Source organism: Oncorhynchus mykiss, chromosome 18 (assembly GCF_057628025.1).
Source record: "Oncorhynchus mykiss isolate SJ-2025 chromosome 18, ASM5762802v1, whole genome shotgun sequence".
NCBI lineage: Eukaryota > Metazoa > Chordata > Actinopteri > Salmoniformes > Salmonidae > Oncorhynchus > Oncorhynchus mykiss.
The window spans coordinates 65523036-65541238 of record NC_143039.1 but is presented as its reverse complement, the minus strand read 5'-3'; the positions used below and the strand labels follow the sequence as shown (position 1 = coordinate 65541238).

At 41.4% G+C, this 18203-nt stretch overlaps 1 protein-coding gene and 1 long non-coding RNA gene across 2 annotated transcripts; one reads left to right on the top strand and one right to left on the bottom strand.

Annotated features, from left to right (window-relative positions):
- Positions 1-696: 696 nt before the first annotated feature.
- LOC149975623 (uncharacterized) lies at positions 697-3857 on the bottom strand. Its single transcript, XR_016488596.1, has 2 exons — positions 3735-3857; positions 697-1108 (listed from the first exon to the last, which is right to left on the bottom strand). It is a non-coding gene; the product is annotated as an uncharacterized LOC149975623 (long non-coding RNA).
- On the top strand, positions 2261-13223 carry LOC110496952 (low affinity immunoglobulin gamma Fc region receptor II-b). The gene is made up of 6 exons (XM_021572952.3): positions 2261-2364; positions 2566-2607; positions 4436-4696; positions 11318-11575; positions 11678-11836; positions 12009-13223. Exons 1-6 carry the CDS (start codon positions 2283-2285, stop codon positions 12050-12052), a joined length of 846 nt encoding a protein of 281 aa, XP_021428627.3. The 5' UTR covers positions 2261-2282; the 3' UTR covers positions 12053-13223.
- The last annotated feature ends 4980 nt before the right edge of the window (positions 13224-18203 follow it).

The window sequence follows — 18203 nt, the reverse complement described above, 5'->3', positions numbered from 1 at the left end:
TATGTAACTACCTTTTCTATTCATATACTGTCCATAATGTCTATACACATCATCATATACAAATATATTTATATTCTGGACTCTTGACATTGCTCGTTCTTATATTTATATATTTATTAATTCCTTTCTTAATTTTGGACAGGATTTGCATCCATTGTTTTGTATTACTGCACTGTTGGATCTAGGAACATAAGTGTTTCACTACACCCGCAATAACATCTACAAAATATGTGATTTGATATGAAAGCTTCATAATTTTTGCAACTCTCTCTCTCTGTATCTATAAGTTTGGTCTGAGTGTCCAGCCTGGTCTTATGGATTAGACGTAACATTATCCGAACACTCAAATGAGTATGATATCTTGCATTTGCAATGGTTACATGTGACAAAAGGTGACGTAGCCCTTTCCTGTTGTCAAATTAGCTAGTAGCCTCATGGGTGGAATGTTATTCATATTTATCATAATCAAACATTATTTCAGAAACCCCGCCAAAAACCCAATGTTTCTATGTCAAACGGTTTAGTTATATTTCAGTCTTCTGTGATGTACAGTGGGGCAAAAAAGTATTTAGTCAGCCACCAATTATGCAAGTTCTCCCACTTAAAAAGATGAGAGAGGCCTGTAATTTTCATCATAGGTACACTTCAACTATGACAGACAAAATTAGAGAAAAAAATCCTGAAAATCACATTGTAGAATTTTTTTATGAATTTATTTGCAAATTATGGTGGAAAATAAGTTAGCTCAGAGGTGAACCAGTTGCGTTCACAGCTTGAGCAAGACATTCATCAGCATTTCTCTGACTATGTTCCTCCATTTTGTCAAAAACACTTCTGATTCCAGGAGGTGAGCTTATCGTGAGCTGTTGCTATCGATAAGGTGTCTTATTCATAATTTTCACCTCAAATGGAAGTAGAGGGACTTTTGTCAGAGGTTGCTTGTTGTGAGCGCTTAGGGAACTTCATGCACTTGGCCAGATGATTCTGCTGTTTTGTTGCATTCTTCACATATGATTTGGCACAGTATTTGCAAATGTACACAGCTTTTCCTTCTACATTAGCTGCAGTGAAATGTCTCCACACATCAGATAGTGCCCATGGCATTTTCCTGTTAAGATTAGAAAAAAAGGAGTAAGAAAAAAAACAAATACAATTCCATGTACAGATAAATAGTTAAGCAATTAGATTAAACAACTTCTTTGTAGTAGTGTGGGCTCAATAGCATCTCATTAGTGTGCAAGAGCTTGAAAATCAGCTGTACATGTGATGGAAGAGTGGACTGTGCATGCAGAGGGTTGCAATTTCATTGAATTGGGGATAGTTTAACCAAAATATGCCACAAGACGTAGAATTGCCTTATGTGTATTCCACAAAAAAGGTTCACAGTTATAAGTTCACTATTTTGATGAATTTAAGAAAAATTCCCCAAATTCCCAGGCTTAACTTCCCATGGGGGATTTCCGGAAAAATTCTGGAAATTTACCGGAAAGTTTCCAGCCCTTTGCAACCCTAGTGAGGTGCATACTTTTGTTTCAAAGTAGATTAGTTTAAGACTACCAAGAAACACTCTGTGTGACCTTGATTTAGCCCACTGCAGTAAAGGCAAAAACAAAAGTAGGGTTGTTGTTCGGGGTGGGTGTATAATGCAAACATCTAGCAATCCAAAGGTTGCATGTTCGAATCTTATCACGGACAACTTTAGCATTTTAGCTAACTATGCAACTACTTACTACCTTTTAGCTACTTTGCAACTACTTAGCATGTTAGCTAACCCTTCCCCTAATCCTAACCTTAACCCCTAATCTACCTAACGTTAGCCACCTAGCTAACGTTAGCCACAACACATTGGAATTCATAACATATCATACGTTTAGCATATTTACATTTAGTAACATATTGAATTAATTGCAATTCATTGATTGACACCCAAAAATTCATACCATACGAAACATAACATTTCATAATTATTAGTGTCCCATATTTTTTTCCATTTATTTAACATTTATTTAACTAGGCAAGTAAGAACAAATGTTTATTTACAATGACCCCGGCCAAACCCTAACCCGGACGACGCTGGGCCAATTGTGCGCTGCCTTATGGGACTCCCATTCACAGCCGGTTGTGATACAGCCTGGAATCTAACCAGGGTCTGTAGTGGTGACACCTCTAGCAAAGATCCAGTGCCTTAGACCGCTGCGCCACTCGGGAGCCATTTACAATGTTATGTCTACCCCTGAGTCCAGGTTGCAGCGTCAGTACAAGGTAATGTGGGGGTTTATATAATGCATTCTGCTGCTCAGTCTATCAGTCAGCAGCATCTCTACAGGATGGAGCAGCACACCTCTCTCTACATGCTAGTCTGCAGTAAGTTGGGCGACTGTTTCAGTTGTGTCATCAGTCAACATTTCCAAGCTCCATGAGTGGAGGGAATGTAGATTCAATTTAGATCAAATGTAGCTTCAAGAAGAGGAATCTTGAACTTGAGCAATATTATAAATGTGCACTGCACTATGTTAAGTAGTAAAATGCTGTGCTCTGTCTGTCTCTCTCCCTCTATCTTTCTAGTGCTGAATACTGTGATATACTCTGGACATGCTCAAATTAATGGTTAGTAGGTTTCAATGTTCACTTCTAAACATTTATTTCCAGTGGTGTAAAGTACTTACGAAAAAATAATTTAAGTAGTACTTTAAGTCGTTTTTTGGGGTATCTGTACTTTACGATTTATATTTTTGACAACTTTTACAACTTCACTACATTCCTAAAGAAAACAATGTACTTATTACTCCATACATTTTTCCTGACACCCAAAAGTACATTTTCAATGCTTAGCAGGAAAGGAAAATTGTCCAATTCACACACTTATCAAGATAACACATGGTCATCTCTTTTGCCTCCGATTTGAGGAACTCACTTAACACAAATGCATCTTTTGTAAATGATGTCTGAGTGTTGGAGTGTGCCCCTGGCTATCCATACATTTTAAAAACAAGAAAATGCTTTGCTTAATAGAAGAAATTTGAAATTATTTAGACTTTTGATACTTAAGTATATTTTATCAATTATATTTACTTTTGATACTTACGTATATTTAGAACCAAATACTAATAGATTTTTACTCAAGTAGTATTTTACTGGGTGACTTTTACTTTTACTTGAGTAACTTTCCATGAATGTATCTATACTGTTACTTAAGTATGACAATTGGGTACTTTTTCCACCACTGTTTATTTCTATAATCTAGTTATAGGCTGTCCAGAGTGGGAGAAAACGCTTGTTGGAGATATTTCACCTTTCCTTATGTTATAGAATATATTTTTTACAAATATGATTATTTATTGCCTGAACCGTTCAATTGGGATCTTAACAGTATATCCAAAAAGTCGGATTTCGTAACCTAATACATCTGATTAGCACCGACCTTTGTTGACAGAGCAGTCTAGCTTCCTCGCAGAAACTTTTGAGGAATTAACATGTTGTGGTGGTCATCTTCAAAAGTTGTTTCCGCGGGTCGCGAAAGTAAACATGAACATAACGTGAGCTGAAATAAATGTAAAAGGCTTTGAAAAATAAAACGCATGCGGTACGCTCAGTGCTTCGTTGACATTTCAACGAAATAGACGTGCTTTTGTGAGAAATCGTTGAAAAAGAACAGGGATTTCACATTAATATGAAAAGTGCATACTAAAATATGAAAATACTACGTAATGTCTCAAATTCGATATCTATCTTACCTTGTTGTTTTATGTTCTGAGGATTCGAGAAGAATCATGACGAGTTCAACAGGAAAGTGAGCCTGTCAGGTAGCCTTCATTCTTGCACAGCAGCCATCCAGCCTAGCTGAGGCGATGTTGTGCAATTTTCCTTTTTAAAAAAAACGTTTTATTTCTTTGGCCTCCATTAACGTAGCCATCCTAATTTTGGCCATCCTACAAGGGTAAAAACTCCAATAAACATTGAACGGATTGTGATAGAGACATGAGGTTTGGACCATTAGTTTTACTAGAGGATTATCTACAAAATTATATATATTCTATATATATTCTATTCTTCTATTTAATTTTATTGGACACCCTACTAGTTTATGTCTTTGTTTTCATTGCTCATTAAGTTAAGTCACAATGGTGGTCAATGCACATGTAACTGATGTAAAATGGCTAGCTAGTTAGCGGTGGTGCGCGCTAATAGCGTTTCAATTGTTACGTCACTCGCTCTGAGACCTGAAGTAGTTGTGGCCAGATGGGTAAGATGCTTCGTGGGTGTCAGTTGTCTGTGTGCAGAGGGTAACTGGTACGAGCCCATGGCGAGGGACGGACTAAAGCTATACTGTTACACACATTTGTTCTGATCTATTTGTTGTGATAGCAATGTTTATGTAGAGAGATAGGAGATATGAAGGGTGGTCAATATGTTGTCTCTCTTTCTCTCTCTCCAGCCTCTCTGAGCATCAGTCCTGACAGATCTCAGTTCTTTGAATATGAGTCTGTCTCTCTGAGCTGTGAGTTTCAGAGGGGCTCTAATGGATGGAGAGTGGTGAGGAACACGCTGAAAGGAGGGACTGAAGAGTGTCCCACTGACTGGGGATTTTTTAAAGGGTCTTCATGCACCATATCAGCAGTACCATCAGACAGTGGAGTGTACTGGTGTGAGTCTGGGTCTGGAGAACACAGCAATGCAATTAACATCACAGTACATGGTATGTCCAAAAGCTGTTGCATTCATATCTGATGACAGAGAATATTGTGTTGTTTCTGTAGTATAGTGTACAGAGATTGTTATTATATTTTTATTATTGGGTCTGAACCCAGCCCTGTGCAACTGGGTCCTGGACTTCCTGATGGGCCGCCCCCAGGTGGTGAAGATAGGCAACAGCACCTCCACCACGCTGATCCTCAACACAGGAGCCCCACAAGGGTTTGTGCTCAGCCCCCTCCTGTACTCCCTGTTTATCAATGACTGCGTGGTCATGCACACCTCCAACTCAATCATCAAGTTTTCAGACGACACAACAGAGGTGTAGGCCTGATTAACAAAAAAGACAAGACAGCCTACACGCCCTGGTGGAGTGGTGCCAGGAAAATAACCTCTCCCTCAACATCGATAAAATGAAGGAGCTGATCGTGGACTTCAGGAGACAGCAGAGGGAGCACGACCACAACCACATAGACGGGGCCGCAGTGGAGAAGGTGAAAACCTTCAAGTCCCTCGGCGTACACATCACTGAAAAACTGAAATGGTCCAGCCACACAGACAGTGTGGTGAAGAAGGCACCACAGCGCCTCTTCAACCTCAGGAGGCTGAACTAATTCAGCTTGGACTCTAAGACCCTCACAAACTTTTACAGATGCACCATTGAGAGCATCCTGTCAGGCTGTATCACTGCCTGGGATGGGAAACTCCACCCCCCTCAACCGAATGGCTCTCCAGAGCGTGGTGCGGTCAGCCCAACACATCACCTGGAGCACACTGCCTGCCCTTCAGGACATCTACAGCACCCGGTGTCAAAGGAAGGCCAAGAAGATCATCAAGGACCTCAGCCACCTGAGCCACAGTTTGTTCACCCCGCTATCATCCAGAAGGCGAGGTCAGAACAGGTGCATCAAAGCAAGGACCGAGAGACTGAAAAACAGCATCTATCTAAGAGCATCAGACATTTAAATAGCCATCGCTAGCCGGCCTCCACCCAGTACCCTGCCCTGAATTTAGTCACTCTCACTAGCTGGCTACAACCCGGATACTAAACCCTGTACCTTAGAGGCTGTTGCCCTATGTACATAGACATGGAACACTGGTCACTTTAATAATGTTTACATACTGTTTTACCCATTTCATATGCATGTACTGTATTCTAGTCAAGTCCATCCTATTCAACTATTGCTGTACATATACTATTCTATCCATGTATTATTCAGATATACTATATATTCTATCCATATACTGCCCATAATGTCTATTGTGATTGCATTTTCTGTTAAACCTTACTAATGCTTGTGTACTAAAATATCCTTATTTTAAGCTTAGGCATTGGGCTTGAGATAGTTTCTTTAACAAACTCATATAAGATAGGAAAGTATATTTGGCATGAATAGAGGCCTGTGTGTATAGAATGACCACCATGATGCCTGGGCGCTCAGCCAAGAACTGACAGAAACTAACTGGTTCCTCTTAGCTTAACTAGAGACAGAGTACAGTTTATATCCTGCACACCAATGATAGAGCTGTTGTTCTGTTTGGAGCCTGTTTCTGGGCAAAATATTCATGTTTTGTGTGTGTGTGTGTGTGTGTGTGTGTGTGTGTGTGTGTGTGTGTGTGTGTGTGTGTGTGTGTGTGTGTGTGTGTGTGTGTGTGTGTGTGTGTGTGTGTGTGTGTGTGTGCGTGTATGTGTGTGTGTGGCCCTTGCTTGCCCAACTTGGGGAAACCGTTGAGCTACTGTTAGAGAAAGTATGTCTGACTTCCTGTCACCTTGGCACCTATTGTCCTCACTCAGTTGCGACAGACTGAAACAACCTCTCCATTATAGTCTGTATCCTGTAACCCAGTTTTGTCTCTCTCCACACACACACATACACTACCTTTTGGGGTTACATAGAAATGTCCCTGTTTCCCATGAAAACATACATGAAATGAGTTGCAAAATGAATAGGAAATATAGTCAAGACGTTGACAAGGTTCTAAATAATGATTTTTAATTGAAATAATAGTTGTGTCCTTCAAACTTTGCTTTCGTCAAAGAATCCTCCATTTGCAGCAATTACACCCTTGCGGACCTTATGCATTCTAGTTGTCAATTTGTTGAGATAATCTGAAGAGATTTCACCCCATGCTCCCTGAAGCACCTCCCACAAGTTGGATTGGCTTGATGGGCACTTCTTACGGTCAAACGGTCAAACTGATCCCACGGCTCCAATTAAGCGCCGTCCACAGGGTATGGCATGGCATTGCAAAATGGAGTGATAGCCTTCCTTCTTCAAGATCCCTTTTACCCTGTACAAATCTTCCACTTTACCACCACCAAAGCAATCCCAGACCACCACATTGCCTACACCATGCTTAACAGATGGCGTCAAGCACTCCTCCAGCATATTTACATTTTTTCGGCATCTCACGAATGTTCTTCTTTGTGATCCGAACACCTCAAACTTAGAATTGTCTGTCCATAACACTTTTTTCCAATCTTCCTCTGTCCAGTGTTGCACAGGGCAGGGTCGTCGAGCTTAATGACAAGTTTGGAGGGTACTGTGGTGTTAAATGCTGAGCTGTAGTCAATGTCCAGATGGGATAGGGCAGTGTGCAGTGGGATGGCGATTGCATCGTCAGTGGACCTATTGGGGCGGTAAGCAAAGTGGGTCTAGTGTATCAGGTAGGGTGGAGGTGATATGTTCCTTGACTAGTCTGTCAAAGCACTTCATGATGACAGAAGTGAGTGCAAATGGGCGATAGTAATTTTGTTCAGTTAACTTAGCTTCTTAAGAACAGGAACAATGGTGGCCATCTTGAAGCATGTGGGGACAGCACACTGGGATAGGGATTGATGGAATATGTCCATAAACACACCAGCCAGCTGGTCTGCGCATGCTCTAAGGACGCAGCTAGGGATGCCGTCTAGGACAGCAGCCTTGCGAGGATTAACACGTTTAAATGTTTTTATTTTATTTTTGAATTTTACCCCATTTTTCACCCCAATTTCATGGTATCCAATTGTTTTTTAGTAGCTACTATCTTGTCTCATCGCTACAACTCCCGTACGGGCTCGGGAGAGACGAAGGTTGAAAGTCATGCGTCCTCCAATACACAACCCAACCAAGCCGCACTGCTTCTTTAACACAGCGCGCATCCAACCCGGAAGCCAGCCACACCAATGTGTCGGAGGAAACACCGTGCACCTGGCAACCTTGGTTAGCGCGCACTGCGCCCGGCCTGCCACAGGAGTCGCTGGTGCGCGATGAGACAAGGACATCCCTACCGGCCAACCCCTCCCTAACCCGGGCGACGCTAGGCCAATTGTGCGTCGCCCCACGGACCTCCCGGTCGCGGCCGGTTACGACAGAGCCTGGGCGCAAACCCAGAGTCTCTGATGGCACAGCTGGCGCTGCAGTACAGCGCCCTTAACCACTGCGCCACCCGGGAGGCCACGTTTAAATGTTTTACTCACGTTGGCCACGGAGAAGGACAGTCCACAGGCTTTGGTAGCGGACCGAGTCAGTGGCACTGAATTGTCCTCAAAGTGAGCAAAGAAGTTGTTTAATTTGTCTGGGAGCAAGACGCAGAGGGGCTGGCTTTCTTTTTGTAATCCGTGATTGACTGTAGACCATGCCACATACGTCTTGTGTTTGAGCCGTTGAATTGCGACTCTACTTTGTCTCTATACTGACGCTTTGCTTGTTTGATTGCCTTGCGGTGGGAATACCTGCACTGTTTGTATTCGGTCATGCTTCTAGTCACCTTGCCATGATTAAAAGTGGTGGTTCACGCGTTCAGTTTTGCGAGGATGCTGCCATCAATCCACGGTTTCTGGTTAGGAAAGTTTTTAATAGTCACAGTGGGTAGGACATCTCTGATGCACTTGCTAATAAACTCGCTCACCGAGTCAGAGTATACATCAATGTTATTGTCTGAGGCTATCCGGAACATATCCCAGTCCATGTGATCAAAGCAATCTTGAAGCGTGGAATCCAATTGGTCAGACCAGCGTTGGATAGACCTGAGCACGGGTGTTTCCTGTTTTAGTTTCTGTCTATAGGCTGGGAGCAACAAAATGGAGTCATGGTCAGATTTGCTGAAGACAGGGCGGGGGAGGGCTTTGTATGAATCGCGGAAGTTAGAGTAGCAATGATCCAGAATGCTACCAGCTTGTGTCGCGCATTCAATGTGTGGATAAAAATGTAGGAAATCTTGTTCTCCGCTTAGCTTTGTTAAAATCCCAAGCTACAATAAAGCAGCCTCAGGATGTATGGTTTCCAGTTTACATAGAGTCCAGTGAAGTTCTTTCAGGGCCATCAAGGTATCTGCTTGGGGGGATATACACGGCTGTGACTATAATCGAAGAGAATTCTCTTGGAAGATAATGAGGTCGGCATTTGATTGTAAGGAATTATAGGTCATGTGAACAAAAGGACTTGAGTTCCTGTATGTTGTTGTGATAATACCATGAGTCGTTAATCATAAGGCATACACCCCCGCCCTTCTTATTACCAGAGAGATGTTTGTTTTTGTTGGCGCAATGCATGAAGAAACTGGGTGGCTGTACCGACTCAGACGACATATCTCGAGTGAGCCATGTTTCCGTGAAACAAAGAATGTTACAATCTCTGATGTCTCTCTGGAAGGCAACTTGTGCCCTAATTTCGTAATTTCGTCCACCTTGTTATCTGGAGATACATTATCTAGAGATACATCCTCATTATTAATTGAGGGTAGATTTTCCACCACACTATACATCCCATCACACATATATATACTGTATATATACAGTACCAGTCAAAAGTTTGGACACACATACTCATTCAAAGGTTTTTCTTTATTTTTTACTATTTTCTGCATTGTAGAATAATAGTGAAGACATCAAAACTATGAACTAACACACATGGAATCATGTAGTAACCCAAAAAGTGTTAAACAAATCAAAATATATGTTATATTTTAGATTCCTCAAAGTAGCCACCATTTGCCTTGATAACAGCTTTGCACACTCTTGGCATTCTCTCAACCAGCTTCACTTGGAATTATTTTCCAACAGTCTTTAACGGAGTTTCCACATATGCTGAGCACTTGTTGGCTGCTTTTCCTTCCCTCTGCGGTCCAACTCATCCCAAACCATCTCAATTGGGTTGAGGTCGGGTGATTGTGGAGGCCAGGTCATCTGATGCAGCACTCCATCACTCTCCTTCTTGGTCAAATAGCCCTTACACATGCTGGAGGTGTGTTGAGTCATTGTCCTGTTGAAAAACAAATGGTAATCCTACTACTCGCAAACCAGATAGGATGTATTGCTGCAGAATGCTGTGTTGCCATGCTGGTTAAGTGGGCCTTGAATTCTAAATAAATCACTGACAGTGTCACCAGCAAAGCAACCCCACACCATCACACCTCCTCCTCCATGCTTCATGTTGGGAACCACACATGCGGAAATCATCCGTCCACCTACTCTGCGTCTCACAAAGTAACGGTGGTTGGAACCAAAAATCTCAAATTTGGACTCATCAGACCAGAGGACAGATTTCCATCGGTCTAATGTCCATTGCTCTTGTTTCTTGGTCCAAGGAAGTCTCTTCTTATTATTGGTGTCCTTTAGTAGTGTTTTTTTGCATTAATTCAACCATGAAGGCCTGATTCACGCAGTTTCCTCTGAACAGTTGATGTTGAGATGTGTCTGTTACTTGAACTCTGTGAAGCATTTATTTGGGCTGCAATTTCTGAGGCTGGTAACTCTAATGAACTTATCCTCTGTAGCAGAGGTAACTCTGGGTCTTCCTTTCCTGTGGCAGTCCTCATGACAGCCAGGTAACTCTAATGAACTTATCCTCTGTAGCAGAGGTAACTCTGGGTCTTCCTTTCCTGTGACAGTCCTCATGACAGCCAGTTTATTCATAGCGCTTGATGTTTTTTTGTGATTGCACTTGAAGAAACTTTCAAAGTTCTTGACATTTTCTGCAGCGACTGACCTTCATGTCTTAATTTCTCTTTGCTCATTTGAGCTGTTCTTGCCATAATATGGACTTGGTCTTTCACCAAATAGGGCTATCTTCTGTTTACCACCTCTACCTTGTCACAACACAACTGATTGGCGCAAATGCATTAATTGACTTTAATTGACTTTTAACAAGGCACACCTGTTAATTGAAATGCATTCTAGGTGACTACCTAATGAAGCTGGTTGAGAGAATGCCAAGATTGCGCAAAGCTTTCATCAAGACAAAGAATGGCTACTTTGAAGAATCTCATTTGTTTAACACTTTTTTGGTTACTACATGATTTCATGTGTTATTTAATAGTTTTGATGTCTTCACTATTATTCTACAATATAGAAAATAGTGAAAATAAAGAAAAAACCTGGAATGAGCAGGTGTGTCCAAACTTTTGACTGGTACTGAATATTTTTACTCCGGACTCCGACATTGCTCGTACTAATTTTTCAATTTTCCTGAATTCCATTATTTTACTTTTAGATTTGTATGTTTTGTTGTGTATTGTTAGATATTACTGCACTGTTAGAGCTAGGAACACAAGCATTTTGCTACACCCGCTATAATATCTGCTCAACATGTGTATGTGACCAATACAATTTGATTTGATATCTACCGTCTCCTGTGTTATATAGATGGGGCTGTGATCCTGGAGAGCCCTGCCATTCCTGTGACTGAGGGATATTTTGTGACTCTGCGCTGCGTATATGAAGATAAGAAAACGAAGAAAACATCCTCAAACTTCAGAGCTGATTTCCATAATGATGGATCCCTCATCATGACCAACACTACAGGGGAGATGACCATCCCTGCAGTATCCAAGTCAGATGAAGGGCTCTACAAGTGTAACAACCCTAAAGGAGAATCACCAGAGAGCTGGATGACTGTGACAGGTGAGCAATACTCTGCTCACACATTAGATCTTTATTTGAAGCGACGTATAGAAATGTGTCTTATTGTTGTGTGTGGTAATGGTCATGTAATTCGTTCCCCAGTTCCATCTTCAGCTCCAGGGCCAGCCCCATCTCCAGCAGTCCCAGTGTGGTCCATCTCTCTGCCCAGGCTGCTGTGTAGTCTACTAGTAGTGTCTCCTTACCTGCTGGTGACCATCATACTGGTAGTGAAATGCAACAGCCGCAGAAGCATGGCTCGAGGTGAGAACCCTACCACATCTTAACTGTATGTATTCACCTTTTATCCAATACTATGTGCTGTACAGGAATACTACTCAAATAGTTCATCTTGATAGAATGTCCTAGAACTTCTTCGTTACAATGGTATGTGGTCAGTGCGTGAGAAGTTTCTGTTTCCATCTCTGTATTATAGCTCAGTCTGATGAAGAGAAGAAAAGATGTACTGTCATCACATAATCAGCATGGAATGTTACGCAACAACACACTTTATGGGAACCATGTTAATATGGTAACATCGGTGAACATTGTTAAAGAGAAGAGTAACCATGTTATTGTTGTTGTGTTGGAGTACACACACTACTGTAGGCCCGTGTTCTGAGTCTGTGTCATGCTCCATGTAGCATTGCAAGGTTGTGTTACAGGTCAGAGGGAGGGAGGGAGGGAGGGAGAGAGGGAGGGAGAGAGAGAGGGAGGGAGGGAGGGAGGGAGGGAGGGAGAGAGAGAGAGAGAGAAAGAGAAGCCTGACTGAAGGATGGGGGAGAGAAGAAGATCCCCCCCCCCCCCCCCCCCCCCCCCCCCCCCCCCCCACACACACACACACACACACACAAACACACACATACACTGTTAACACCCACTTCTTTATCAGAATAGAGGATGTGCTGCTGTGTGGCTGGTTGCATATGAGCATATGCTGTGGTTAACCACTTTCTCTGTCCTTCTGTCTTCTGCTGCCCCCCTTCCCTCCCTGCTCTACATGCTTCACTGCCAAAGCTGTAGCGGGCTAAAAAGCTACCGGTAAGATAAAGCTGGACCACAAACATCAACAAGAAAAAAAAAATGTTTTTGTGTGAAGTTTCCAGAACTGTGGTTAGAACAGACTAACTTCCCTCAGTATTTACTGCACTCAACAATGTGTCACTGGTACAGGGAGACTTGTCATATTATGCCCCTGTTGAACGTCTTAAAGGTTTGCAGGTGTTTTTTAAATTGATATTTTAGAACTGATAACCAATAGCAGGCGTCAGGCTTATTGTGTCCATGCTTTCCACAGCCTGAGGAAATGTATCTGATCATTTTACTGTTCACAGATGTACAATGTAATATGTTTCTATTTTTGTTTAAAAAACAATGGGATTTATAAACAAATCATCTGGGCTCCCAAAAGGACTGATCTCTATAATATATAAATAACTTTTGGAAAGCTTATATTCTAAGCTAACTATAAAAAAAATATGGTCCACAGATCTAAGTGAATCTGAACAATTCTTTAATGTGAACAGATGATAGAAAAATATGACCATCAATTTAAACCATCCAAACCATCAATTGATACATTTTAAGTTTGTTCACAGACTGTATTTACCAACAATTTTTGTATTTTTTATTAAACTGGCCCCAACTCCTGTTCATTGTGTCCCCTAAATCAGGTAGGCACATTCCTTATGATGTGTAAGTGTCCAGCAGTTAATGATTCTGGAACATAGTTAAAAAATGTATTTCGAAGTGCATGAATGTAAATATTCAATGCACTGCATCTACTTAATTACTGCTGGCAGGCAGCACTGCCAAAAAATATATATATATTGGCTCTTCGATGGCATCACCTCACTCTCTCCCATTTAACCAGTGGATACAGTTACAAATAGAAGTTATAACATTAGACTATTGACAGAGAGAATGAATGGTGCAAGTCAAGGAACATTTGAGGCCTGGACAAGTATACTTTGTAAAGAATAATCTCAGCTAAAGCCAACAAATACATATACTGTCATGTATTGTCATGTTGTGTCTTGTTTCTGTCCTTTCTCTTCACCCTGTCTCCCTCTGCTGGTCGTACTAGGTTACCTTTTCTTCCCCTCTTTCCCCCAGCTGTCCCTTGTCTTCTCTGACTACCTCGTTCACCCCTTTTCCCACCTGTTCCCTTTTTCCCTCTGATTAGGTCTCTATATCTCTCTCTCTTTCTGCTTCTGTCTTTGTCGGATTCTTGTTTGTGTTATTCATGCCTGAACCAGACTATCGTCATGTTTGCTGCAACCTTGTCCTGTCCTGTCGGAATCTGCCGGTCCATCTGAGCCTACGTTTGTTTTGTTAGTAAAGAAGCTCAGTTTACGTTAATTCGCTTTTGGGTCCTCATTCACGCACCTTAACATAGACAGTTGAAGTCGGAAGTTTACATACTTTGTAATAGGTTGGAGTCATTAAAACTTGTTTTTCACTCCACAAATGTCTTGTTAACAAACTATAGTTTTGGCAAGTCGGTTAGGACATTTACTTTGTGCATGACACAAGTCATTTTTCCAACAATTGTTTACAGACAATTGTTTACAGACAATATTTCACTTATACAGACAATATTTCACTTATAATTCACTGTATCACAATTCCAGTGGGTCAGAAGTTTACATACACTAAGTTGACTGCATATAACCAGTTTGGAAAATTCCAGAAAATGATGTCATGGCTTTAGAAGCTTCTGATAGGCTAATTGACATAATTTGAGTCAATCGGAGGTGTACCTGTAGATGTATTTCAAGGCCATCCTTAAAACTCAGTGCCTCTTTGCTTGACATCATGGGAAAACCAAAATAAATCAGCCAAGACCTCAGATTGTAGACCTCCACAAGTCTGGTTAATTCTTGGGAGCAATTTCCAAATGCCTGAAGTTACCACGTTCATCTGTACAAACAATAGTACGCAAGTATAAACACCATGGGACCACACAGCCCTCATACCGCTCAGGAAGGAGACGCGTTCTGTCTCCTAGAGATGAACGTACTTTGGTGCGAAAAATGCAAATCAATCCAGAACAACAGCAAAGGACCTTTTGAAGATACTGGAGGAAACAGGTACAAAAGTGCGATACAGTGAATGATAAGTGAAATAAACAATTTCAAAACAAAACGATAAGTCTGTAAACAATTGTTGGAAAAATTACTTTTGTCATGCATACAGTAGATGTCATAACTGACTTGCCAAAACTATAGTTTGTTAACAATACATTTGTGGAGTGGTTGAAAAACTAGTTTTAATGACTCCAACCTATGTGTATGTAAACTTCCAACTTCAACTGTATTTTCATAATTTATACTTTTTTAGTAGCTTTCTTTGGATGGAGACATGTTGGATGGGTGGGGTTGGAGGAATGGGATGGGAGATTGTGGGTGGAGGCTCACTTCCTTTTGGTTATTTTCCCTTACGTACTAAATCGATTAACTTTTTAGCTCTGTAATAATCAAAATGATCAGTACTTTGTACACTGTACAAAAATATAAATGCAACATGCAACAATTTCAAAGATTTTACTGAGTTACAGTTCATATAAGGAAATCAGTGAATTTAAATAAATTCATTAGGCCCTAATCTATGGATTTCACATGACTGGGAATACAGATATGCATCTGTTGGTTAAAGATACCTTAAAAAATGTAGGGCTGTGGATCAGAAAACCAGTCAGTATCTGGTGTGCACAGACTGTTTTCTCTGCTACTGCACGGCAAGCGGTACAGGAGCGCCAAATCTATGTCCAAGAGGCTTCTAAACAGCTTCTACCCCCAAGCCATAAGAACATCTAATCAAATGGCTACCCAGACTATTTGCATTGCCCCCCCCCCCCCCTTTTCTACGGTGCTGCTACTCTCTGTTATTATCTATGCACAATCACTTTAATAAGTCTACCTACATATTACCCCAATTACCTCGACTAACCAGTGCCCCCACACATTGACTCTGTACCGGTACCCCCTGTATATATCCTCGCTATTGTTATTTTACTGCTGCTCATTAATTATTTGTAACTTTTTTAAGGTATTTTCTTAAAACGTAATTTTTGTTCAAGGGCTTATAAGTAAGCATTTCACTGTAAGGTCTACCTACACCTGTTGCATTCGGGCATGTGACAAATAACATTTGATTTGATAGAGTTCATCAGGCTGTTGATTGTGTCCTGTGGAAGGTTGTACCACTCATTATTCAATAGCTGTGCGAAGTTGCTGGATATTGGCAGGAACTGGAACACGCTGTCATACACATCGATCCAGAGCATCCCACACATGCTCATTGGGTGACATGTCTGGTGAGTATGCAGGCCATGGAGGAACTGGCACATTTTCAGCTTTGTTTCAGAACATTAAATCCTCTGGCAATTCAATTGCACTCTCCCTCAACTTGAGACATCTGTGATATTGTGTTGTGTGACAAAACTGCACATTTTAGAGTGGCCTTTTATTGTCCCAAGCACAAGGTGTAATGATAATGCTGTTTAATCAGCTTCTTGATATACCACACCTGTCAGGTGGATGGTTTATCTTGGCAAATGAGAAATGTTCACTAACAGGGATGTAAACTAATATGTGAACACAATTTGAGAGAAATACATTTTTTGTGCATATGGAACATTTCTAGGATCTTTTATTTCAGCTCATGAAACATGGGACCAACACTTTACATGTTGCGTTTTTATTTTTGTTCAGTGTATTTATGTACGGTACCTTCAAAAAAAGTTTACAGGTAGAAAATAACAAATGGAAAATAATACATGGAAACTGAATTAACTGAATATGAAATTATGTTCATTTGTATATTGTATCTGTAACCCCCCCCACCCCCACCACACTGAAAATAATTACAAAAATTACAATTATTATAATAATTTATTTGTTGTAATAATGGTGTTATAATTCCATAACATTCCCACTGGGGTCATGCATATATTATACTTTAAATATAAGTTTAACCTAACAACAGCTCTAGGATCAGATTACTCTACCTACAATCCTGACCTGAACCCTGCATTGGAGGGATGATAAATATCTGACCCTGTTTTCAGGGTCAACTACCTGAAGCTGAGGGTAATTAGCAAAGCCTGGTAGGTAAATAGCACCATCTGGTAGTGACCAGGAGTATGGCAGCGAGAAGGCAGAGACATAGCTAACCGCCGTTTTCAACCCCACCAAAGAAGAACTCGACAACAATGAGTACACTGCAGCAAAAATACTCCTAAATGCACAAACAACTCTTCTGGTAGCCACTACACCCTCCAAAAAATTTACCGCTGCCCTTCTAGACAACAACGGCCATACCATCATAATGGGAGATTTTAATGCCAAACACATTGACTTCAACTGTGATACTACAAATCACGCGGGAAGAGTATCAAGGGATATCCTCGACAACACAAACCTGGCCATCCTCAACACCAACGAGCCCACACACATCCATTCTTCAACCTCCATGGCAGACATCCTTGATCTTGTCCTCTGCTCCCCGGACTTGGCTGCTAAACTCCTTAGCTTCTCCGTCAGTCATGTCATGGGAAGTGACCACCTTCCTGCCCTTGCCTCCTTCTCTCTCCAACTCCAACAAGCACCTGAAAAACAAAGATACAACTACAAGAAAGTAGACTGGGAAAAATACAGAAATTGCATTACAGACAAGATAACAAATATTGCAGTAACAACACAGAACCCCAAGGATTTGAACCAGCTGGCTGAGAGAATAAGGAGTATCCTCATCCAGGCCCGGGAAGAGACTATCTCACTTACCACCATCAGACCACCACAACAACAACTCCCACCACATATCCTCAGTCTCATCAAGAAAAGAAAGATCCGGAGAGACTTTATTAGAACAAGAGCACCCAACCTGAAGACAGAAGTTAATCGGTAGCAGAATCACATCAGACACCAACTCACCCTCCACAAACAGAAACAGAGGACTGCCTTCTATCACCAGCTAGATACAGACACCAACCCCTGGACCTTCTGGCAAAAAATCTAAACAATTAACGGAGACAAAACCAATAATATCATACCTGTGCTAAAGTCTCAAAACCAACTCATCGAAGACAACGAAACAAAAGCAACATTATTCAGAAACCACTTACAAAATGTTCATTCTTGTCCCGACGATCCTCTCTTTGACAAAGACTGGAAAAACATCGCCGACAGAGAAATACAGAAAACAGTGTACACTTCAAATCCGACACCAGTAGACCATCCCCTCACCCGCTCTGTTACTATTGAAGAAATCAAAACTCACTTGAAAAAAACAAAAAAAACAAAGCACCAACATTGACAGCACACTCATCAAACAAGCACCTGATGAATACCTGCACCTCCTTTCTTACCTCTTCACCACATGTCTCATGGAAGGCTACTTTCCCCTACCTTGGAAATCTGCAGTTGTCACAATGATCCACAAACCTGGCAAAGACCCATACAACGTCACAAGTTATAGACCAATCAGCCTCCTCAGTCATGTCGGGAAGCTGTTTGAGAGAGTACTCACCCAAAGTCTGAGCAGCCACACTGAGGAAATGGGCCTCCTTGGAATCCACCAAGCTGGCTTCAGGAAAACAAAATCAACCACCGATAACATTCTAAGACTG

Bases quoted from the DNA above. Each gene is read 5' to 3' on its own strand.
- LOC110496952 (XM_021572952.3), top strand. From the start codon at position 2,283: ATGCATTCTGCTGCTCAGTCTATCAGTCAGCAGCATCTCTACAGGATG. The intron at 2,608-4,435 runs GTTAGTAGGTTT...CTCTCTCTCCAG, and splicing joins TGGACATGCTCAAATTAATG to CCTCTCTGAGCATCAGTCCT. The intron at 4,697-11,317 runs GTATGTCCAAAA...TGTGTTATATAG, and splicing joins AATTAACATCACAGTACATG to ATGGGGCTGTGATCCTGGAG.